The 24,607-nt window shown below is 39.7% G+C and overlaps 1 protein-coding gene across 1 annotated transcript in view; it reads right to left on the reverse strand.

Annotated features, from left to right (window-relative positions):
• Positions 1 to 434: 434 nt before the first annotated feature.
• Positions 435 to 24,607, reverse strand: part of LOC103353430 (probable phospholipid-transporting ATPase ID) — a 67,492-nt gene continuing 43,319 nt past the window's right edge. Inside the window, 22 exon segments of the mRNA XM_008276414.1 lie at positions 435 to 1,496; positions 3,322 to 3,452; positions 4,344 to 4,482; positions 4,586 to 4,831; positions 4,952 to 5,035; positions 6,023 to 6,246; positions 7,953 to 8,136; positions 8,684 to 9,030; positions 9,865 to 9,976; positions 10,069 to 10,233; positions 11,512 to 11,627; positions 11,728 to 11,916; positions 12,949 to 13,114; positions 13,648 to 13,691; positions 16,098 to 16,306; positions 16,824 to 17,017; positions 18,269 to 18,357; positions 18,463 to 18,621; positions 20,126 to 20,208; positions 20,412 to 20,482; positions 21,712 to 21,784; positions 23,826 to 23,887. Of these exon segments, the coding sequence (XP_008274636.1) occupies positions 1,167 to 1,496; positions 3,322 to 3,452; positions 4,344 to 4,482; positions 4,586 to 4,831; positions 4,952 to 5,035; positions 6,023 to 6,246; positions 7,953 to 8,136; positions 8,684 to 9,030; positions 9,865 to 9,976; positions 10,069 to 10,233; positions 11,512 to 11,627; positions 11,728 to 11,916; positions 12,949 to 13,114; positions 13,648 to 13,691; positions 16,098 to 16,306; positions 16,824 to 17,017; positions 18,269 to 18,357; positions 18,463 to 18,621; positions 20,126 to 20,208; positions 20,412 to 20,482; positions 21,712 to 21,784; positions 23,826 to 23,887 (3,417 nt within the window). The 3' untranslated portion in view covers positions 435 to 1,166.

A 24,607-nucleotide genomic window follows, 5' to 3' on the forward strand; every position in this document is an offset into this window, starting at 1 on the left:
AATTAAAACTATTAGTTAGGCCTCATAGCCCTTAAAGTATACGGTGGTTTTCATTACACAGTGGCATCAATGATTAGAATTTATATAAATCCAAATCAGGATTCCTCTGCAGCAACAACCCTGGAGATTTTTCTTTTATTTTCTCTGATTAATTTCTAAAATTCTCTCAGCACTTAGAAAGCAAAAGTCCAAACATCCTTTAGAAACTGAATGAGCAACAATGCTGCGACAAAAGCATTTTTCTCACTGTGAAAAACTTCCTGCAAGTATTGAATATTTTTCTTGTCAATTAATCTGTTCATTATTTTCTTGATGAATCGATTAGTTATTTGTGCTGTAAAATGTCAATCAGTGTTTCCCGAAGCCCAAAAGGATGTCTTCAAATGTCTTGGAAAGAAAGAAAATATTCCTAGAATTCAGACGTGGTTTTTTTTCCCCCTAAATTTGAATTAAATCAAATGAGAAACTATCAAATAAGGTGACGATTAGTTTAATAGTTGGTGACTAATGGATTCAAAGGGGTTTTCTGGGAGCAGTTTTCCACATTTTCCTGATTTTAAACTCTCCGTTATCTTCCACTCCCATACGACGCTGCCAAAGTGCCGACTACTTGTACAGTTTTCAAGATAGGAAAAAAAAAAAACGCATTAAAAAGACTCGCAAAGGTACAAAATTAAAATATTTTGTGCACCATGGCTTCGCTGGTTGTTTCCTCTGCACAAAGCCCAGCTGTGCGTCCGGACTCCCAGCGTTCGGAAAGTCTGGGTCGCCTGTAAACACGATGACACTTTGTCCTTCTCTGGACATGAAGCTCTTCCTCTTCTGTAGTTCCTATTGAACAAGAATCACCCTGTTGCTCGTCCTGATTACTTCATCCTCTCACCTGTTGCTCTGCGTGAGGCACGTTTTACATGAACCCTCAGGATCTAAAGGACGCGACCCATCAGAAGCAGCTACACTTGTTGCCGTAGTTCCCTTTGGTTTTCAGAATGTGGAGCAAAAGTTTCCAAACCTCATGTCTGACAGATGAGAGGCGGATCATTGAAAATCTTCATGGAAAGCCCGAGCAAGTTCTCAAACAGGAGCTTCATAAACTCCAACATGCAGCTGTCCACGTTCTTCTTGCTCCCAGCTTATCTCCAAACATAGATTCAGTCTGCTGTCCGTCAGAGCGCAGGATCTGTGATAGTTCTGTACATCTGCAGAGACGTCACCTCCACGTCCGGGGCTTTGGCGTTCTGAGGGCGTCCGGTCGGGCTGTAACCAGCTGATCGTCCCATTGGACTGAAGCCTGTGGTGGTTCGACCCGCGTGGCCGAAGCCTGAAGATCTCGAGATGGCGGGTCGCCTCAGGAACCAACCTGATGTCACCAGGTCGCCATAGCCCTGCGCGTGCGAGAAGGCGTAGCCCGAACGGCGGGAGCTGGTGCGGCGGATACGAGTGCGTCGAGGCGGAGGAGGAGGCAAAGCTTTGGCCTGTCTCACCTTAAACATTATCTGGAAGTTTGGGGAGATAGGGACAGAATTAAAAGGCTGGAAACATGAAGCAAACATATTCAAATACTTGTTGAAATTCGACAAGAAGACAGAAGTTTGATGAGTTTGTTATGTTGTGTGGGGAGCACACTTAAAACTGAAACACTGTGATTATAAGAGGCAGATGTTTTGGAAATCTCTTCAAATAACCATGAGACAAAACTCTACTGTTCACCTCCTTTGTGGATAATGTGCACCCATAGATGAATGGATTCATCAGTTCTTTATCTCCCATCTATGTGGGGGTAAATCATGGTCTACATTTTGCAACGACAAGCTCCATAAATTGATGGTTTTGGGAAAAGTGTAACGTTGCAATGAACTCAGCGAAACCTCTTTCAGACATTCATGGCATCAGATAGCAGCAGGATCCATATGAAAGTCTCCAAACAGGGAGCTGAACACTTTATTTAACACAACTGGAGTAACCTCATGAACTACTTATAAGAAATCAGGATGGATCAACATCCAGCAGCAGGTCAGACTGTGGACTTTTCTGTCACATAGTCACAGTTCATAAGCTGCTGTTAAATCCTTTGTTTTGTAGCAGTCGTCCTCCGTCACAGCTGTCGGATATTTTTATTTTGCTGTTGGTAAAGTGGTCGTTAGATTATCATCACACACGGACGGAATTTTTTGGAGTTTAGGGAAATCATAAATATAATAGACTATTAATTATTTGGACAATTTAATAAGCTCCTGTTAGCTTAGCTTTAGTCTTGTGGTTGTTTGTGCTTTATTGTGCGGTATACATCACCAAATGTGCTTTAAAATCTTGTATGATGAATATTGCATGCTTACAGTAGTTCTCTATGTAGTTGTGTTGGGTTATGACCACATTAACAAACCAGCAATTTTTGTATTCTATGTCTGAAAAGCTTTGAGTTAGCCATGTAGTAGCTAGTATTGACAGCTATCCCTAGATCTAAAGTTCCCATTACATGTTCTGGCCATAGACTGTATAAAAGATGGACGTAGCTTCCGTGATGTCACCCGTTGGTTTCTGCACTGAGAAAATGAAGCCAGGGTTTTGCTACTTCCTGGTTGACATCTTGGATTTTTGGAGCCAGTGACACAAAAATCGTCGGAACCATAGGAGCAGCGATTGGTCAGACGGATTGAGAGGCGGGCCCTCTCTGCCCGCCCACATTTACCGCCTTCTGCTCGCTTCATCTGTATGGTCGCTGCCGACTGTCAATCAAGCCAGCCACGCCCCTTGCCCCGCAAAATGTTGACGATTTTTTAAAAATTCAGTATTGACCTATTTTCAGATTGGCCACCTGATCTCTGGACTTGACCATGAAAACTAATAAGAAAAAAAATCCTGAGCTGTAGGAATGCAGTATTTCATGATCTGTGATCACTTCTTTTCCAATTAATTTCTATGGGAGCCAGGGCTTTTTGGAGCCAGGGCTTTTTGGAGCCAGCACCTAGTGGACGTAGTGATATTGCAGGTTTTTGACACTTCCGGGTTGGCTTCATCTTTCAGGGCCGGTTGCACCGTCCATCTTTTATACAGTCTATGGTTCTGGCATAATAAGACACTTTCGCTGCCAATGATTCTAAGCAGATTTACGGACATTGGAGCATGGATGGATATCGGAGATAATTAAATGTTGTGAAGTCACGCTGACAGCAGGAAGAGCTTTACAGTTTAAAAAAAATATCTGCTCTAAACCTCCAGACTTTTTACTGGAAACATCCAAAAGCTAAAAATAGAGGTATAAGTTGTCTAAGCAGTCCAACAAGCACTTTAGCCATCACTGCAAATTTACGGTGGCTGTACCTTGTCGTTGATGGTGGGGCAGAGCTGAATCAGCAGGAATCGGTAGGTGACCACAGGAAGCACGCACAGGATGGAGGTGAGGAAGATGGTCAGCCAAACGTTGGGCTGGTTCAGAGAGTTTCGAGCCGTTCCTGCATTAAAAAAAACAAAACACACGCAAGGTTGTGTCTTAAATCACCGCTTGTGGACCTCTAACCTCAACCGTCATCACTGTTTATGGTCAATAAATACAAATTCTAACTGCCTCACAGACAAAACTGACAATAATACATTTTGTTATTGAAATGTATTCCCATTCATTATTGTTCGAAAGAACAACTACCCCACATTAAACACATTTCCACCTACAGTACAACCCTTTTTGTAATATTTCTGGATATCGAATGATTTCTCTTTCACTCTCAGCGTTATAAAAACATGACAAAAGCTACTCCAAGTGTTAAAGAAACATGTCAACACTGGTGTAAATCCTACTAGTCACTTACAGAGATCAATAAATGCTATTTGTAAAGTAAAAATAAATTATATGTATATTTGTAAAGACACTGCTGTTAATATAAATCCCAAAAGTGCAAAGAAATGCCAGTTTACTCATTGTATCTATATCAGATGGCTTTTTCTTTAGAAACAGATCAAAAATGGTCGAGAGAGAAGAAAAAGGTGGTAGTGAAGGTTGGATGTTGTTTAAAATCATAGCCATTGTTGCCTACTGACATGGAGGTTCTATTTATGTATTTATTTAAGAATATTCCACCAGAAAAATATCTGTATTAGTGCAGATAAGGGCTGAGAATGTACGATTAAAAGATTTTGGCCTGATTGTGACAAAGCCAGTTTGGAGTTTTGGTTTTGTTGTAAACCAAATATTTGCACATTGAGCATAATTCATATCCGATAATAAGATTCAACTAATTAAATTTATTCTGCCTTGTGTAAAAGAATAATCAGACATGGCATCATTAACCAACAGAAAATGTGAACTGCAGTCTAAAGCAGCCTGATGTGATGAGTTTCCTCCTCACCTACGAAAGGGAAGGCTGACGGCAGCGTGATGAACATGCCGTTGCTGTACATGGTGAATGTGACAGCGAAGTACATGGCCAGACTGCCCAGGACGAAGAACGTGTTGACCGCCGTCCAGTACGACATCTCCAAGCTCAGCTGCAGACACAGAGAGGAAACAGGTTTTAAAAATCATGTACATTCACTACATTTAATTTTATGTCTCAGGAATGCAAAACGTGATCCGAGAGAAACCCCGTACCTGTATGGTGACGGCAAACAGCAGACTAGTCTGCGTGAGGAGGGCGAAGGACTGGTAGTCGGCCACGTCCTTCCCGTCATCCCTCACCGTGTCGTGCATGGCGGCGTAGGGGATGAAGAAGAGCACCAGGGAGCTGTAGCAGCTGTGCAGGGCGCACTTGAAGAAGGCCTTTTTACTGAAGTACAGGTTGAGCTGACCGGGAACGTAGAGCTGAGGATGCTGGAAACTCCACACGTCGTTCACATCCTGACCAGCAGGGGGAGACAAAGAGCGTACTTTGTCTTACAACTTGTAGAAACTCTTGAGCTCAAATTATTATTTCTTTTTTGTATCTCGTACAAAAATAAATAAAAAAATATATATTACCTGCTCAAACAGGCTCATCCCCAGGACAGGCAATGCTGTATACACCAGATTGTAGAGCGTGATGAACCACTCGTCGTACACCGTCTGAAAATCAATGTCAAAACAGAGGAGGGTCTTTTGTCATCCTCTTCAAAATGAATTTTTAAATACAATACAATGACACACTTTACATTTTCACAATTCATGAATCAAAAAATGTAAAAGATTGATGTCATATTTCAATATTTGCATTGTTTCATTCAAATTTTAATTACATTTTTTAAAAAAAATCTATCGTGACAAATGTGGCAAATGTATGCAATTCTTCATCAGTTTTGAATTTTATTTTATGTCTGGAAATCACCTGTCAGCTGACAAATAGTTACAGCGCTTTTCAGTTGATTTAAGGTTTTTGTTTTTTTTTCCTGATGGAAATTAAAACCAATAGAGCCTAAAAGTTGCCGTGATCTGTTTGTTTATTATGTCTCTTATTTTCATTTATTTATTTATTTTTCATTTTGAAGTATATTGTCAAATAATTTGTGTCTTTAATAATGCATATATTACTTATTCATTTGGTTGGACGTCAACTATGTGTGCCAATCTTCTTCACATGTCTTACTCTTTTTAAAACTGTATTGTATATATAACAACAACAACAACAACAACAATAATAATAATAATAATAACAATAATACAAAATAAGCAATCATATCCAAGACCTAGTTTTCTTCCCTTCATTTTCTTTAAAGCCCAACATTCTTCTATTTGGACACGTAATTCGTTTGTATTTCCATATCTTCTGGCTGTTTCCCTGCTTCTTTGCATCCCTCCACTATTCCTTTACTTCTTTTAAAATGTTTTATTTTTTCAAAGTGAATAACAAAGTGAAAAGTGCTGAGTTAAACACTTCATGATGCCAGAGAACAGAACAAAAAACAAAACACAAACAGAGGTAAAAAGATGTTATAGTCTAGTCAGACCGACTGGGTAAGAACTGCATTTATGTGTTTGAAGCTCTTCTGTGAATGTGTCACAAACTAAATATGCGGCTGTACGTAGAAGAAGAAAACCCTTCCTTCCATGTCTCACCTGAGCAGAGAAGCCGCAGAAGAAGGCGAACCAGAAGTGGACGAAGGTGAAGGTGAAGTTCTTGTAGAAGAAGTAACGCAGGAACTTGCACATGCGCAGGTAGGACCAGCGGCCGTGAACCAGCAGGAGGCGCTGCAGGAAGCGGAACTGGGCGAAGGAGTAGTCGCTGGACAGCACGGCCTGCATCCCCTCCTGGCCGGAGATCCCCACACCTATGTGAGCCGCTGGAGGAGGAGGAGGAGCAAGGAAAGAGTGACAAAATTAAAACGTTTTTCAGTCAGTAGGTTTCGCAGCTGCTTTTCTGCTCGCTTCACACTGAAATACCGAACTCTTTCACCAGATAAAACATGCTGAGTTCCAGATATGATGGGTCTTTTATAGGCGCTAACATGGTGGAAGCAGCAAAACAACATCAACATTTGGATTCATGTTATTGTCCACCTGGATATTAAAAGTTTTTTGTGTGTCCACCAGCTCCTGACAACATCTGGGTCTTTGACTGTTAGCTGTTCCACCAGGTTCACCTGCAGCTCTGTTTGGTGCTGAGGAGGCAGCATACAGTCAGTTTAAGAGCTGCAAATGATTATTTCTCTCTTGATTAATCTGTAGATCATCTGCTGCAAATCCTGCCTTTAACAGACTGGAAAGTTTAAACTTTGCTTCTCTGGTTATAATATCAAACGCACAAATCAAAATAGCTGCCAGTTAATTTCTCTGTCTGAACTGTCCTTAATATCTTTGGAATTGCCCTCCACCCCCACCTACAAACATAAAATGGTTTGACCCCTGATCAACATGTGATGTCCTTTTATTGGAAGTTCGGATTTTGCACTTCAGCACCAAAATGTCCGCATCTAATATCATCTTGTCCCGGGCCCAGGGAAGGCTGTCAGCTGGCCTGAGAAGAAGCATACTCCTTCGTATGCAGTAGAGCTAATTTAGTTTAGTTTAGCTCCTGTATTTAAATGAACCTGCTGGAACTGATGCTGAAGTCACCCTGTTGTCATCTCCTCAGGGGTCACGAGGTTTCATTCTAAACACAACTACTACTTTTATCTTTTGTGACAAATATGGTTAAAGTAGGCTGTTTCTCATCAGTTTTGAGTTTTACTTGATTTCTGGAAATCATCTCTCTACCTCTCCTTTGGTATTTTGCGCTCCCTACTTCAGAAACCACTGATCTAATCTGTTAACTAATTGTTTCAGCTAAACTAAGTTAATTAAAGCTTTGGTTTGATGGTAATTGAAGCTAACACAAGTCAAAAGTTCCAAAAGAACCACACTGTTACTCAGTTATAACCTGAAGGAACAGCAATCTTAGGCAGCAACAGTATTTTTTTGAGAATATATAATAGTTTAAGCAAGCTATTTCATCATTCGTCCATTATAAATGAAGCTTGTGTGTTATGCACATGTTCCACGGATGAGAAAGATGCTGAAACTTGATTGGATTCGAGAAGGAAGATTACATCAAGCTCCTCTGAGCTTCAGTACAAAGCTTCATCCAAGAGACTGCGTCAGTTCTAACTTCAATTTCACTTCCATTTTGCACTAATGTACATATACCTTTTTCTACTAGATGTGTAAATTCTTGTATATATTTGTCTTATTATCTTGTTTTATTTTTTTATTAATATTTATTGTATTTTTATTCTTTTCTTTCTTTAGTTATTTTAGTTTATTTTATTTTTAAATTTTCCTATTTCTATTATTCGTGCAAATTCCTAGGGCGACACCAACAGCCGAAACCAAATTCCTTGTATGTTGTGTACGTACTTGGCAATTAAAGCTGATTCTGATTCTGAGTCTGATTCAAGAACCTAAAAGAGAAGTCTAGTAGTGTTCTACTAAAGCTCTTGGATTACTACGACCTGAATGACTGAGAATCTACACAGACGTCACACGAGTCCGTCTGAGTCGCTGCTGGTACCTTTAATCATGCTGACGTCATTGGCTCCGTCTCCGATGGCCAGAGTGACGGCCCGCTTGTACTTCTTCACCAGCTCCACCACCTGAGCTTTCTGCAGAGGAGTCACCCTGCAGCAGATCACTGCTTTACACATGCAGGCCGTCTTCAGGAACTCCAGCTCCAAGCTGTGCTCCAGAGCGTACGCCTGCAGGACAGCGGGAGGGAACAGGAAAGTGACGAGAGGCAGGAATTATACAAACGCTGGGGTTATTACAGCCGTACAGCTTCAGCAGCTGCAGACATCCGTACAGCGAAAACACAAAGAGGAAATAATGAACTCAAAATCACTTTAGAAGCTGATATGCAGCAAAAAAAGACATTATTCTACTGGTAGAGTAGCTACTAGTTACTGTTTCATACTTGATGATTGTTAGTCAGAATAAATTCACAAATCAGTGATGCTCATATGAAAAACAAACATTTTGGGGTCATATTTTCTTTGCAATTCAAATCGTCACAACAAAAGAAAATGCTCTCGACTGTGGTGAAAACATCTTAAATAAATGTGTCTGATGATGAACTTGTTTTAACACTACAAATGACTCTTAGATTATTTGTTCCTTGAAGTCCTTCCTGTATCTTTATGGGTTTTATGCAACATCCAAACATCTTTGATCTCTGTCAGGTTATAGTAGGAAATAAGTGAGACAAGTAATCATTGACTGCATTGTAAGCAGTGATGTTTTACGTACCAGACTGTGTCCGTTGATGACCAGACCGTACTCTCCGTTAACCACCTCATCTGTGATCACTTTCACACTTTTCCTTGGAGCGCCTTCTGGCAAAAACACAGAGTTCTCTGCTGCATCTGGTTTCATGGAGATGCGTGCATTTCTGCTCCAAAACAACAACAAAAAACAAACAATGTATGCATGCGTGGAAACATTTCATAATCTGATAGTAAAAAAAACATTTTTTTAAACTTCCTCTGACCTCAGCTCCTGTCTGACGTCCTCATGTGAGTTTCCGGAGACGATGAAGACCTCGTTCATTTCTTCCCGCAGCAGGTTGCACGAATAACCGATGTTTTCTGCAGTTTCTGCCACACAAATCGTTACACATTAACCGCCATCACAGATTGAAAAACAAGACAGACACAAAAACTGAAGAGTGTTACCAAATGTGGAGAAATCATCATGCTGCTGGAATCAGATCCAACTTTGACCATTTTTAAAACTAAAGGCTGCTCTGATGCTCTGATGTCCACTGCTTTGAATTAATGTGCAGCTTTCATGTAATCTTTGAACTTTTTTTGTTTTTTTTTACTTGTCTGTACTTTAATTTATTTAATACTTTTTCCTGGTCACCCTCTGTGTATCTCCCAGTTCTACTTTAATGTGTATCTGTGTGGGATGATTCCCTTCACCTCACTGATTTTTATTCATGTAGGTGCTTTTCACTTCAACATTTAAATTACTGCCAGTGCACTTTGATAAACAGGCTCAAGCGGTTACATTCAAATGAAACCTTTTCTGTCTGGGTCTTTATTAAAAATAACGATTAAAAATTATCCGCGTCAACTGAAAGGAAACATTTCATTGCAACTAATTTCTCACCTTTACCATCCAGTCAGCTTTTCCAAATACAGAGATTTTGACATATTCTTAGACAGCTGAAATTGTTTTTATTTTGAAAAGTAGCAGATTTATCCATCTAAAATATCACAGATACTATTTCTAATATCAAAAATGTATTTATAAAAGAAATTCAAGCAAATCTAGCAAATTCTAAAAATGGGATGATTTGAGTGATGAAGTTGCACTAAACCCTTAAAATCATGCATTTAAATACAAGAAAATTCTTTTGTTTATTGACTATTAAAAGTAAAAGTATATAATGTATTATACATTAGATTCTCTCATCATGTTTATACCTTGCTTGTCGCCGGTCAGAACCCAGATTTTGATGTCGGCTTTGGACAGCTGCTCGATCGTCTGAGGAACTCCGTCTTGTAACTTGTCTTCTATGGCTGTTGCTCCGAGCAGCTGGAAGTTCAAAAAGACGACAATCCAAATGAATTAAAATCCGGTTTTGCTTTTATCATATGAGCTCCTGTTTTCCATTTTTTTTATCCTACCAGGAGATCTTTCTCTATCTCCTCGTACAGCTGGTCCAGTTTGCCCTCCCTGTCGTCCAGAGCAACGCTGGCCTCGTGGTGGCGCTGTTTCCACTGCTCAAAGTACTCCTCGTCCAGATCCTTGTAGGCGAGCGCCAGAGTCCGCAGTCCCTCCCCTGCAAATTCCTGCAGATCAGCACGCACATACTTATATGGATGAATCCTGCACGTTGAAGGTACACACACATGCAAAAACACCAAACACACCCCGGAAAGAAGCAAACTGATGGTGTAAACACAAGCCAAACTCTTATGAGGCAGCTGTGGAAAATCTGCAAAAGGAAAGAAGACAGACAGACAAGCGGGAGATAATCAGCTGTTTCTTTTCTGTAACACCAACCGAACAAGGAAGAAGTGGAACAAAGGGAGGAGAGAGGAGGCCAAAATAAATACCAGATATTATGAGAATTCAAAAGAGAAGGAGAAAATACAAATTTATACACAAGTTTGTTCCTCATAGAGCTCCACTGCTCTCCAAAAACCAGCCACAATGATGCTCTGGGACAAATGTTTGCCTTTATAATAGAACTGAGAGTTGTCGTTTATCTTGAGTCAGACCCTCCTGTTACCATTAAATGTGCACAGACTTGTTTCTCAAAATGCCTTTTTTCCTGATTCGAAGGCAAACTTGGGTAAAGTCCACAGTGTTTGCTGGTTTACGGCAGGAAATCATGAGTATTTCTCAACAACAAAAGTATTTCTAACTTGTTTTCAAAGATTCACGTCTACAATAGAAACAAGTCAGATTAGAGTCGAGTGTCACAGACAAGAAAAACCAAAGCATTGTTGGTTTTGGTCTCTGTTTGGCATTTTTTTTGACAAGAAGAAAGAAAAATAGCTCACTGGCAGCTTTATAAACCAGAGATATCACAGACAGAACTCCTCACGCTAGTCTTTTTGTGTTTGCTTCCAACTGAGCTGAAGGTTTTACTCATTACTTTAAATCAGTCCATTGTTTATCTCAGCACAAAATGCATAAACTCTGCCAGACGTTCACTGGATTAAACTCAAAGAGCATTCAACATAAAAATATATTTTATAAAGTTGCATTTCTGCTCTAAGAGACTTTTTTTCTGTTGAAGTCAAATGTTGGTCATTGATCTTTTTCTTTATGGCAACAGAGAAAAATACATAAAAGAAGGCTTTTGTGATTGTTATCAGAAATCCCAAGCATACAGGGTTGACTTATTGAGGCTTCCAGGGCAGATAGATGGAACACATTAAGATTAAATTTGCATGTGTAAATACAAAACCCCCACAATTGACACATGATGAAAGAAGCAGAGATTTCCAGATGCAGAACATCCAGAAAAAAAGCAGAAAAAGTACAGATAAAGTATGAACAAGTCTGAAAAATAAATCCTAAATATCTCCTCTAGTTGTACAGACAGAAATGTTACTGACATTAAGGTGCTCCGTGGTGACGTCCATCAGTTTGCTGCAGGACTGATGCAGCCTCTCGTAGACGATCGTATCTGCACCTTTACAGTAGAGAGACAGCTTCCCCTCTGGACTCCGCACTGTTGCACACAAATACAAAGACATGAGAATAAAAATGTGTTTCCTTTTTTTAAGACAGTTAAAAGTAAAGTTTTGCGACAATGATCCCGTGTTCAGCACCTATGACGGACATCCTCTTGCGGACGTTGTTGAAGTCCAGGATGGCCAGCAGCTCGTAGCTGCGCTGTTTTCCCATTTCCACGATGGAGATGCTGTCCGGGGTTCGTGAGCGGAAGACGAAGCCAAAGTTTCTGGCTGCTGTCACCAGAGCTCCTTCGTCTGGAGACTGGGCCTGATAGAAGAGCTCACCTGGAGGAGAGAAGGGGCATTAGTGAGCTGTAGTTGAGTAAAAGCAGCAATGATTGTTATCATTGATAATGGTGAGGTGAAGTTAATCATTTCTGGCCAGAAAATGCTGAAATGTTGGCTTATAATTCCCAAATTTCCTAAGTTTACTGGAGGTTTACATTATTCTATTAGATACTAAATACTTTTCTCTAAAAAGACCCCCTGAAATGGTACAAGCATAGATAGGAGAGCTAACAAAAAAAAAGCATTTTGTGCAGTATATTAAAGGTACAATGCCATAAATCATTACAAAAATAAGAGAAAAATGAAATTTCTTTAAATATTAATTTCACTAAAATTGAATGAAACTGAGATCAACTTGGGCAACTTTTTTTCCTCCAAGTGTCCACAGGTAACTGGACAAAAACACTGGGTCTAAATATGACAGATATTTTATTTACTACTGACATTTTTACAACCTCTACAAACTTCACACTGCCCTCTATATTAACTCAAGAAAGAAAGCTATTTCACCATGCTGAATGTATTTTCCAGCAACTTGCTGAAAACTTGCTCCTCTTTATACCATTTTCAAGCCATGCTGTATTTATTTTAATGCTAAAATCTGTTTTTTTTTTGTCTCCCTTTTATCTCTCTAATCGTCTGCTATCTGCTCTGCATAAACACAGCCTGCAGTTCAGCCGAGTACACTGAGTTTTTCGGTTGCAGCTGAGAACCTTGTGGCATCTCGGTTGTAGAGGACATCATTTTTTCTGTTTTAAACGGCTTATTTTTACCTGTAAAATTATGCGGTTTTGCTGTAATATCACAATTTTAAGCTTAAACTTGATTATCTTCTCGACAGAACCACACATTATTACCTCAAAGACCACTGAACAGTTGAAAAATCGGACATTTCCTCTCGTGTTTACAGTTTCTAGCTCTGATGAATCATGTGATTTGGGGGATTTTTATTTTTGTAAATCGATAACATTCCTTTCAAAGCCACTGGTGTGTTTCAGTCGCCCACTGAAACACTTAACCTCTCCTCACCTTCCTTCTTCTCCTCGGCCATGACGGTGTGGCAGAGCGCCAGCAGCCTGAAGAAAGCGTGGACCTCCGGGTTCTCCAGCTTCACCGCCTCCACCAGGGCGTGATCGTGGAACATGAAGCGAGAGTCGGCCAGCGGGTTGAAGGAGAAGTCCACCGTCTCTGTGTGCTGCAGAGACCAGAGTGGGAGGGAAGGGAGTAAAGAGAGGATGAAAGGTATTTGGGAGTTGGTTTGTCTGATGAAATCTGCACAACAGTAATTCTGCTGTGAGTCTTTGACATGTAGAGAGATGGTCAGGCTTAGCTATTTGGATTAATAAGTCTTTGATTTAATCATTTAAATATTAATCTGTTTAAAATTAGATCTGGTGTCTAGTTTAAATACTTGTGATGATGGAGGAATTACTAGAGTTATAGAAGATAAAGGAATAATGTTGTAATCAGAAAGGAAAGCTGCAGAACAAACTCAAAAACCCAAAGATGCTCCTTTCAAAAACATGGCAGCAGTGATTATTTGTTCAATAATTGTTAATACGTGTGTGTTAAAAAAGCCAGGAAGGATGAATCTAGATTGAAGACCAGGATCTGTGGCCTGTTGACCACTTCACCTTAAACATTTGGAAAAAACTAGTTTAATCCATGTTTTGGAGATACCACATCTGCAAACCACTCATAAGTACAAACAACACACTCTAAACTCACCTCAGTGATTTCCAGCCTTTGGCCCGTGTAGTCGAACACATCTCCTGCAGAGACAAAGGGAATCACTGATCAAACTATAGTACAACATAAAGAGCATTCAATGTGGAATAACTCCCTCTCTGGTTGTTGTTTAAAAACCTCATCTGTTTGTTAAATAAAGTTACATATTTAGAAGCTTTTTCCATTAAAATAATTCATTAAAACGGCCTTGATGTAACTCTACACTGTTGCTCCCTCCACAATGTGCAGATTTATGAACTCAAACACAGTAAAACGACTCAACGCTACACAACGGTAAGCTGTAACACTGCACTAAATCAGTCACACATGTTTGAACTGGAAACTGATTCTTTACAAGAATAATGACAAAGAAAAAAGTCCCACCCTGAAAGTTAACAGGATTGTTTCAGTAGGTTTGTCATGCGTGAAGCCTGGAGGTCTCATTCTGTGCTTTTGAGACTGTCATCATTAGACTTCAAGGTGGAAATGTTCAGCTGATTGCTTATTTAGCATAACCAACAGAAATATATATATATATCAAAAAAAAAAAAAAAACAACTAAATAAAACAAGCAAACAAGCATAATGGGACCCATAAACCAATATTTGTTGAACAACTCTTTGAGCCAATCACTGCATCAGGTGTTTTCTGTAACTCTCAATCAGACTTCTGCACCTGATGACAGGTATTTTGATTTTGGCCGACTGCTCATCAGCAAAGTGTTCTCATTTGTCTGGGACAGTTTTTCCGTTTTAAAATTATTTTTTTCACCCTCAATTCAAAAGCAATGTTTTATTTAACTAAATTAGAATTTAGCAAATTTTTTATTTATTATTACTTTTTTCTTGTTATTTGAGTGACTATTGTGAATTTTGCCTTTTCTTTAATGGAAGGGTGTGATTACATTTAAAGACGACTGTATTTATAATAACAATAATAATAATAATAATGCTAATAATAATAATAAAAAAATTTATTTAAAAGGCGCCTTTCTAGTCACTCAAGGACACCTTACAAAAGATAAAAGAAACAACAATAAAATACACAATAATACAGTATACAGGTGTGTTTTGAGTTGAGATCTGAAATGAGAGAGTGAGTCAATGTTTCTGAGAGAGGGTGGTGGTGAGTTCCAGAGGCGGGGAGCAGAGCAGCTAAATGCTCCCCATGGTGGTGAGACGGGCGGAGGGGACAGACGGGTGTAGGGAGGAAGAGGATCTGAGGGAGCGGGAGGGAATGGGAACATGGAGGAGGTTAGACAGATATGGGGGGGCGAGGTTGTGAATTGCCTTGAAAGTCAACAGGAGGATTTTGTACTGAATGCGGAACTGAACCGGGAGCCTGTGGAGCCGTTGGAGGACAGGGGTGATGTGGTGGATGGAGGCAGTTCTTGTGATGATACGGGCAGCTGAGTTCTGGACCAGTTGAAGTTTATGGAGTGATTTGTGAGGGAGGCCAAAGGGGAGGGAGTTGCAGTAATCCAGACGGGAGGTGACGGGACCGTGGACCAGGATGGCGGCAGTGTGGGGGGTGAGGGAGGGGCGGAGGCGATTGATGCTTCGTAGGTGAAAGTAGGCAGACCGGGTAATGTTACTGATGTGAGACTGAAAGGAAAGAGTACCGTCAAGGATGACACCCAGACTCTTAACCTGGGGGGAGGGTGATACAGAGGAGTTGTTAATGTTGAGGGAAAAGCTGTCAGTTTTGGAGAAAGTGGATTTTGTGCCCACGAGGAGAACCTCTGTTTTATTACTGTTTAATTTAAGGAAGTTTATGGTGAACCAGGTTTTTATTTCAGAGATGCAATTCTAGTATTATTTATATTTCTAGTTTCTGAAAATGCTTCTTTAGCATCAGTAAAACATGCATTAAAAAGCCTTCTTTTCTGCCCTCATTTAAAAATAAGCCATATTTAAACAACACTAACTACAACATAGTTCTTACCACGACTGTGAAAATCACCACATGTGTTTTCAATCTTGTCAGCCACACCGCTGTGAAGTTTCAGACCCGTAGGCGCGACCTCATGGGAGCGATTTCTTTAAATTTAACTGAACAATTCAACCGTGTAGAATATAAGCTATAGATAGGCCATGTTCACAGATATTTTAACGTCAATATCGTCATAGACAATGCAAAGCTGCTTTGAACTCATGTTAAGAAATCTTACAAAGTGTGTAAAATAAGTGAAAATTGCAAAATAAACCAAAAAAAAAAGAACTTAAGAAACATGGCTCTAAGTGCTTTTATATTCAACTCTGAATATAATCAGATAAAGTGTTTGCACAATGTCTGGAACGCCACTTAACTTCTCCTCTCTTGTTCTTTTGATGCTCGCTGTATGTTTTTGTGTTTTACAAAACCCTCAAGAGCCCCTTATCTCCCAGACTCTGATAAACTCTGATGCACTCAGGTTGCCCGTATAAATGAAGTCAGTCCAGGAGTCTCACCGTAGCATTTGCCGTTGATGGAGCACTTGTTGAAGGTCATGATGTTCTGCGTGAGCGTTCCAGTTTTGTCGCTGAAGACGTACTTGATCTGGCCGAGCTCCTCGTTCAGCGTGGTGGTCCGGGCCTCGGCGGGGGTGTCGTAGCGAGCGTAGTACATCTTCCTGTCCCAGTCGATGTAGAAGCTGTTCCCCAGCCGAATGATCTCCACGCTGCCGGAAGATCAATCAGTAAGTCAGGCAGTATTTTATACAAATGACCTGTTACATCAAGTGATTTGTAGAAGAAAGGAATAAAAAATGCAATAAAACAATATAAACAACCCCAAACTTAAAGGAAAGACACAAAAACAAAACGAGTGAGGAACTGAGGAAACGTCGTCATCAATAACACATGCAATGATTAAACATAAAATGAAACAAAATAGGGAAAAATAAAAAAAAAATATCCATTATTAAACTATAGATGGATAGGTGAAGGTAAAAACAGAATAAACAATACAAATACAGATAAAATATGTAAATAAGTGAATAAATAGAGAATTAATAAATAAAATTACATTTAAGAGGCGTAACAAATAAATAAAATCCATTAAATCAATCAAAGGCCTGACTAAAACGATAGGTCTTTTAAGATATAATCCTGTTTTTTGGGTTTTTTACACGTTGTAATGACTTTATGTTAACCCATGTTTTGTCTGTAGTTAAACAAGAAGCTGTGGCGTGCTACCTGACGTAGAGAGAAATGGGCACCACAGTGTTGAGGATGATGACGTAGGACCAGAAGGTGAGAAATGCGGAGAAGCCAGCGTCGTTTCCGTCCAGCCTCGGCAGGAAGACGGTGAAGTGGGCGCCGCTGTTCAGCTCCCAGAGGTAGTTTCCTATTGCCAGGATGATGCACATGCAGGCCAGGAAACCGAAAATCTGCAGGGAGAGCACAAAGAGGCGACATCTTACTATTCGGAAGTTAAAAGAACTTTCTGGAGGTTAGGAAAGGAAAGCTAATATGCTGCAGGAACAGAATTGTTTGACTGGATAAGACAAATCCAGCTCAAGGTAAAAACCTGAGGTAAAGATGCAACAGGTGATCTGAGGTCACGTTCAAACAAAGCTGCAGTTCTATTAAAGAGACTTTAGAAAACTACGACTTTTCAATATTTGCTGTTGCTGCTTAAGGTGTGTTTTAACCAGAAATGTCACAAACAGGCCTGTATTGTCAATAATAAGCGGACAAACGCAAAATGCACATTTTATATTTTAGTTTAGTTTTTTGTTTTTTCCATAATGTTTTTATGAACATTTTAACAGCATGAAATACAATCATTTACATTTGGAGTATGTTGTCAGTTTGCTTCATTAACACATAACCAAACAAATAATAATAAAAAAAATTACAAAGAAAAAAAAAAGAAAGAAAAAGAAAAGGTATCCAAAAATAAATAAAAATGGCTGATTCTAAATCAGTTTGTCCGTCCTTTGATTGTCAGAGAGTATCGTAAAATGATCAATGTTTTGTCAAGGTGGCACCTTCAACTATTCCCCTGTTCAAACAACAAAACTCAAACTTCAGACATATAAACAAATGCAGACTCAACTTAGTTTAGTTTGAAGTCAAACTTTTCACTGTACATGTGACCATACTTTATGTATTTTCAGTCAAAAAAATACAGACTGGAGCTTAAATCACCACTTTAAAAAAATAATAATTCCTGCGGTTTTTTTTATATTTGTGTCTAGGATGCAAATGCTACTAAATCACTTTTTTTTTTTGTGGTTATTTTCCTACTCTGTCATTGTGTTACTGCGCTGCACCTCCCAATGTTTAATCAAACCTGCATGCAAGACTGTGATTTCCTGGATTGTCAAAGCTTTCAGTGCTACTGCAGTTTATTCCAAATGAAGCGTAATTGCTGCTGCACAGAACACCCGGCGCGTTGTTTGCAGTCACGCATCTGCAGAACTGAATTTTAATTAAACTGCAGGATGAGTTCATTCTGTCTAATGACCTGATGTAGGTGTGAGCGCTGCTTGTTGTTGTCAGTGCTGCAACAACAACCTAATGAAAAGCTGAGCTGAATATGCAAAGCTCAATTATTCACACACCTAATTTCGAAATAATACACTGCCAGCAACCCTGACATGAGAATAAACAATCAAACAGTGAGCAGGACTCACACAGAGGACCAGAACGTTCATCAGACGGTCGATACTCGTCCTCTTGAACGTGCTCTTCCCGCAGTTTTGCATCAGTTTCGTCTCTGGACCTGCAAAAGACAAACAGAGAGAGATTAAATGATTAAAGTCAGTAAGATTTATAGTCTCCAGTGCAGTAGCTCCTCATTGATATGTGCATGAACCATGTGTCGGACCTCCAAACAGCACCAGACCAAAGCACCAGTCGGTGTTCCTCAGCGTGCAGCCTCGCAGCAGGATCTTCTCGTTGTCCAGCGGGTATTTCTGACCGGCGAAGGCCAGCGTTCCCGTGAAGCGGTCCAGGCGGTTGTTGGGGGGTTCGCATCGTACCTCACCTTGAAAGAAGACACAGCGGGTTTAAGGTTGTGCTCAAAATGACAAAAGAACTGCGGAATTAAAACATGTATATGTGAAGAAGTTCTGCACAATTAGAACATTTTTGCACGTATTCTAAAGAATTAGATTTTTTTATTTTTTTTTCCAAGTGTGTGTGGAAAAAGAGACAAATTCATTGAGAATTAATGACGATGTGTTTACAAGTCTTTGTGTTGCCTTCAGTTTATTCGTTATAGTGTTCCAGGGTTGGATTTAGAAACACTACAACTGGGAATTTAAAGTAATGTAAATTCTACAGGGCTGCAGGGTGGTGCAGTTGGTTAGCAGTGTGGCCTCGCAGCTAGAAGGTCGCCGGTTCGCGTCCCGGTGGGGGCACCAGAATCTTTCTGCATGGAGTTTGCATGTTCTCTCTGGGTTCTCCAGCTTCGCACACAGTCCAAAAACATGTTGAGGATAATTGGTGATTCTAAATTGTCCGTAGGTGTGAATGTGATCACATTGTGAATGTGAGTGTGCTTGGTTGTCTGTCTCTAGGTGTAGGTGCTGGCGATCTGTCCCCTGCCTTCGCCCTGAGTCAGCTGGGATAGACTCCAGCCCCCCATGACCCTAGTGAGGATTAAGTGGTGTATAGATGATGGATGGATGGAAATTCTACACAAAGTCAAAGCTGCAGTAGGCAGAAATTTGGAAAAAACAATAATAAAAAAAAAATGTCAACGTATAAATGCAGTCCTCCTCCTGCAGCTCTTCCTTTTCTGTTTAAATAAAAAAAATGGTGAAACCAGAAATCAGCATCCACCTGTGGCTTCCAATAACATTTAAAGGGAGTCTTCTGCTCATCTCGTTGCACCACGACATCATATTTCTGTTTTGCTGCTCTTTATGTTCCCTCACCCGATTTGCCTAAAGAGCCCTGCGATTGGCTGAAATCTTCTATCATGGTTAATTTAATTTAATTTAATTTAATTTAACTTAATTTAAGCCTGAAAACAGAGCTAGTAGGTGGTGCCGAACACTAGTTTCCTGTCAGCCCACATGAATTACAACATGCTGAAAGATTGTGATTTTTTGTGCAATGACACCAAAAGAAATCTGCCTGAAAATAAAGAAAATGTCAGGGTGGGACTCTCTTTTTTTTTCGATTTAAAAAAAAAAAAAAGAGATTTCCTCATTTGGTGTTTTGATGATGGTGATTGTACAGGTCAAAACATATAATCACATGATTTTCATCCTCATCAAACCATTCAGTGACCCCCCGGTGCCCTACAGATGAAGGAAGAGACCCCTTCCATCAGAATAGAAATGTTTCATCACTCAGAACAACTTTGTATTGATTCACAGTGACTCGTCGCTCCAAAGGGAGAAGTGAAGCCAAACCATGCCAGCAAAATGCCTCCGACAGCATAACAGAGCCACCGGATCGCCTCGCTGCAGGAGTCGAGGGTTCAGGTTCATATTTTAATTCATCAGGGTATTTCTGTCCTGCTCCTGCGGCCGTCTCACCGTTAAAGTCCGCCAGTTTCTCAATATCATCTCCCAGGTCTCCGGTCACCGGCAGAGCCTGTCTCACCTTCAGGTTCGTCTCTCTGAGAAAGAGGAGAAGAGAAAGTAAAGAGGAGGAAGAAAAAAGGAAGTTAAGACGAAACCAGGGAGGAAGAGGAAGCGGTAGGAGATGAGGAGGAGGGTGAAGAAAAGGTAATAAGAAAAAACATCAGAAACAGAGAATCACATTAAATACACACATCGTTGGATTATTATTATTATGTTAAATAATGATAAGACAAATTACCCGTCCAGTTCTGCCGTCTCGATGTACACAAGGTTGAGCGGTTCGCTGCTGGAGAGCAACATGAGGTCGGCCTGCAGTCACACAGGAAGAGATATCACTGCCATCAATGTACTTATTCAGCATTCTATTGTAGTTATACATTATGTTCATTATCATATGTTGTACATTTAGAAACTCTGTGCAAAACCAGTTTTTCTACATAAACAAGAATCTGTGCAACACTAGAATGTTTCTGCCTGTGGAAGAATCTGTGCTAAACCACTGATATGTGCTTTATTATTATTGTCTACATCCAGAGGATTATTTTCTGTGCGATATCTGAATATGTAAACATGGAAGAATCATCCATCCATCCATTATCTATACACCGCTTAATCCTCATTAGGGTCGTGGGGGGGCGGGAGCCTATCCCACTTAGGGCGAAGGCAGGGGACACCCTGGACAGGTCATTGGTCTATCGCAGGGCCACACTTAGAGCACACTCACATTTACACCTACGGACAATTTAGAATCACTAATTAACCTCAACATGTTTTTGGTTAGCACTGTTGCCTCGCAGCAAGAAGGTTGCCGGTTCGCGTCCCGGTGGGGGCACCGGAATCTTTTTGTGTGGAGTTTGCATGTTCTCCCTGTGCAGTGTGGGTTCTCTCCAGGTTCTCCAGCTTCCTCCCACACAGTCCAAAAACATGTTGAGGTTAATTGGTAATTCTAAATTGTCTGTAGGTGTGAATGTGAGTGTGCTTGGTTGTCTGTCTCTAAGTGTAGCCCTGTGATAGACTGGTGACCTGTCCAGGGTGTCCCCTGCCTTCACCCTAAGGCGGCTGGGATAGACTCCACCCCCCCATGACCCTAGTGAGGATTAAACTGTGTATAGATGATGGATGGATGGATGTTTTTGGACTGTGTGGGAGGAAGCCAGAGAACCTGGAGAGAACCCACGCTGCACGGGGAGAACATGGAGACTCCACGCAGAAAGATTCTGGTGCCCCCACCGGGACGCAAACCAGCAATGGAAGAATTAGTGCTTATTGTTTATTTTTTAAATTGTTCTCTACTTGTTTGCACTTTGCCTTTTGCTGCTTGTAACACTGAAAACTCTGCAAACACCCAGTAAAAACTGAGAATGACATGAAAAGTTTGCCAGTATGAAAAACAAGAACATCCAAAGATAAGGAATGCAATAAAACTGTCAACCAAAGGCGGCAAAAAACAACATATTAAGATGGAAAATGTTGTAGATACAAGAAGATATGTGAGCAATAGAGATGTAACTGGAAGGAGCTTTGAATAATTTACTCACAGTGACAAACTGGTTGTTTTCCAGCTTGATGATGTCTCCTACCTGGACGTCCATCCATTTCTCGCTTCGTAACCTGAGGAACAGAAAAACAGGCGGAGTGTGAATGTCCCGCAGAGCTAAATGCGTCCTTTTCCCTTTTCTTTGAACCCTCTCAGGAAAGAAACTGAGGGACCATAAATAAGCAGCGAACACCAAGGTCATCCTAATATTAGTCGCTTTCCATCACTGAATGTTCCTGCCAGTTTCCTGTATTATCTCCCCTCGTTTCTGTCGGCCAATAATAGCGAGCGCTTGAACAACTTGGCCGGGACGCACAGAACTGATGCTTTTCAGGGTTTTCCATTACATGCTGGAGTTGGTGCTGCTGCTTCAGGTTTGTTCTCTTGAACCTCTTTGTGGGTTTTTAGGTGTTAATGCACTGAGTGTTGCAATAAACTTCCGCTTGTTATCACTTTGTCTGGTCTGTTAGTCATGATAATGTGCATTTTTTTAATGTTTCATAACACATTAGGAAACTTTTATGTTATATGTTTTCCAAGTAAAGCCACAGACTTTAACTATTTCTTATGAAAAATAAAAGTCACATCTTACCTTTATTTTGAAAAAACAACAACAAAAAACAAAACAAGTTACACCGCACTTCTGTGTTCAGAAAATAAGTCACACACATTCCATTTTATATAAAAAATAAACCTCACACTGCAATCTTATTTTGACATAAATGTACCTCATGCTGCGCCTTTACTTTGAAATAACATTTATGTAGAGTCGGTCATATGTCACCTTTATTTAGGAAAAACATCAATTACACTGCACCTTTTTTTTCCTGAAAAATATTTTAATTTATTCTATTTTTGAAAAAACAAGTTACTTATTTTAGAAAAACTACATTTCACTGGACTTTTATGTTCAAACTCAATGTCACACATTCCTCTTGTTTTGAAATAAATAAACCTTACACTGCAGTTTTATTCTGGAATGAATATCATGCAACACTTTTACTGTGAAATAAGTTACATAAAAAAAATAGAATATTTGTATATTTTGAAAATATTTACATTTCAAAAGTCATACAGGACATTTATTTTGAAAGTGATACAATTCACATTGCACTCTATGTTGAATAATAAGTCACCTTATTATCACTTTGAAAAAAATGTAAATTATATGATATTAATAAATATGAATGAGGATCAACTTTGGCTCAACATGTTGGACTTATTTTAGTAAGTTATTAACTCATCATTTTTTTAAAATTTGTTTTTCAAAAAACAACTATATATAAAAAAAATAAAAAACAGAAGTAGAAAGCGGTGAGAAACAACGTATGTTCTGCAGATCAAAGAGATGAAATCAAGCGCTTGTTTTAAAAAGAAATATTTTTAAAAGCAGAAATCATGTCAACAGGAGGTAAACTTCTCCTTCTACCATCCTGCAGCTGCAGTAAACAGAAAACACAAAAATGCAAATGGTGCCTTCTTCTCTTCTTTCACTATCACACCAGACAGAGCTGTAGGTATTATTGAGGACACTGAGGTCATATGTTGTGGAAATTCTCCTAAAATTGAGGATTTGAGGAATCTGAGTAGTAAATAGACACACATTAATCGTAGCAGCTGATCCTGTTTTCCTCATCGAGACTTTAGGTTAAAAAATGTAAAGAAGCACAACATTAAATCAGGGTTTAGGGTCGCAGCCATTAGACTGCCACTTGATGATGTTTATAGACAAGCTTGCTGGATATTTTTGACCGTTTCTGTATGTTTTCATTATAAAATCCTGTATTTTCATTGTGTGCTAAGTCACTCTCTCCTGAACAGCCGCAGGAAGCAGCTGCAGGACGCTGGGCAGCTCTTGTTTTGCATCCTGTTGATCTGATGTCTGCTATTTCAAATATGTGAGGCATTTGCACATGTGGGCTCCATTTCACTTTTTGAGCTGAAACGAGCAAAAACTCTGAAGGATTTAATCGGGGCTTCTTCATAATGAAGATAAAAAGGACCCGGGATGTTTCCCTGAGGAACACCTGCTTTTAGGGAAAACTATTCTGATGAGTCACAAAAAACTGCACGTAACTACCTGAAACTTTGAGTGCATTTCCCAGATAAACTTACTTTCTATCAATGAGGACTTGAACTTTGCGGTTGTTCACTTGGTTGTCGCTCCTGTGGCGATTCTGGAAGATAAAAACAAACACGTCCGACAGCAGTGAATCACATGCAACACAAGAAACACAATTTGTTTAACAGTTCTGACGTAAATTCCCACGAAATGTGCCTGTCACCAGCTGAGGGGGAGAAGATAAGTTACGATACAAAAATGAGGAGGAATTGGGCCTTTGAAAAACCTCAACTTCCCCTCTAAAGACAGATAAGTCTCCGTCATGATGACGCCTCTTCTGTTTCATTTTGTCTGGTTTCTGATCACTATTTGCTTCTATGTATGAGACAGAGAGGCGGCTGCCGAGACAGTTATTACTGGCAGGTAGTTTCCCCTTTGAAGTTACGATCAAATTTCAAATATATTTGATTCTTGAGCAGTTTTAAAGGTCGTTTATCTCCCCTAATGGGCAAATTCATTGCTTTACCCTGATATTTACTGTTTAATGTACTTTTAAAATCATTAGAATTGCACATGTTACATCTTACAAAGAGTCTGTAAAGCTCTTGTTTTCAATCAATAATCTGACAAAAAGCAACTGGACTAAAAATGAAGGAATACCACACTTTACAGAAACTATATATATATATAAAAAAAAGTCAATGTTTAACTTCCAGTGTTTTCCCAGATGGGTTTATTTTAGGTTTTATGTTCGACCTCCTTTCAGGTCAAGGAGTTTCTGTTCTGTTCCACTACTTTTCACGTTACTTTTTAACAGGTTGAAACAACACTGAGG

Source organism: Stegastes partitus, unplaced genomic scaffold (genome assembly GCF_000690725.1).
Source record: "Stegastes partitus isolate 25-593 unplaced genomic scaffold, Stegastes_partitus-1.0.2 Scaffold71, whole genome shotgun sequence".
Taxonomy (NCBI): domain Eukaryota; kingdom Metazoa; phylum Chordata; class Actinopteri; family Pomacentridae; genus Stegastes; species Stegastes partitus.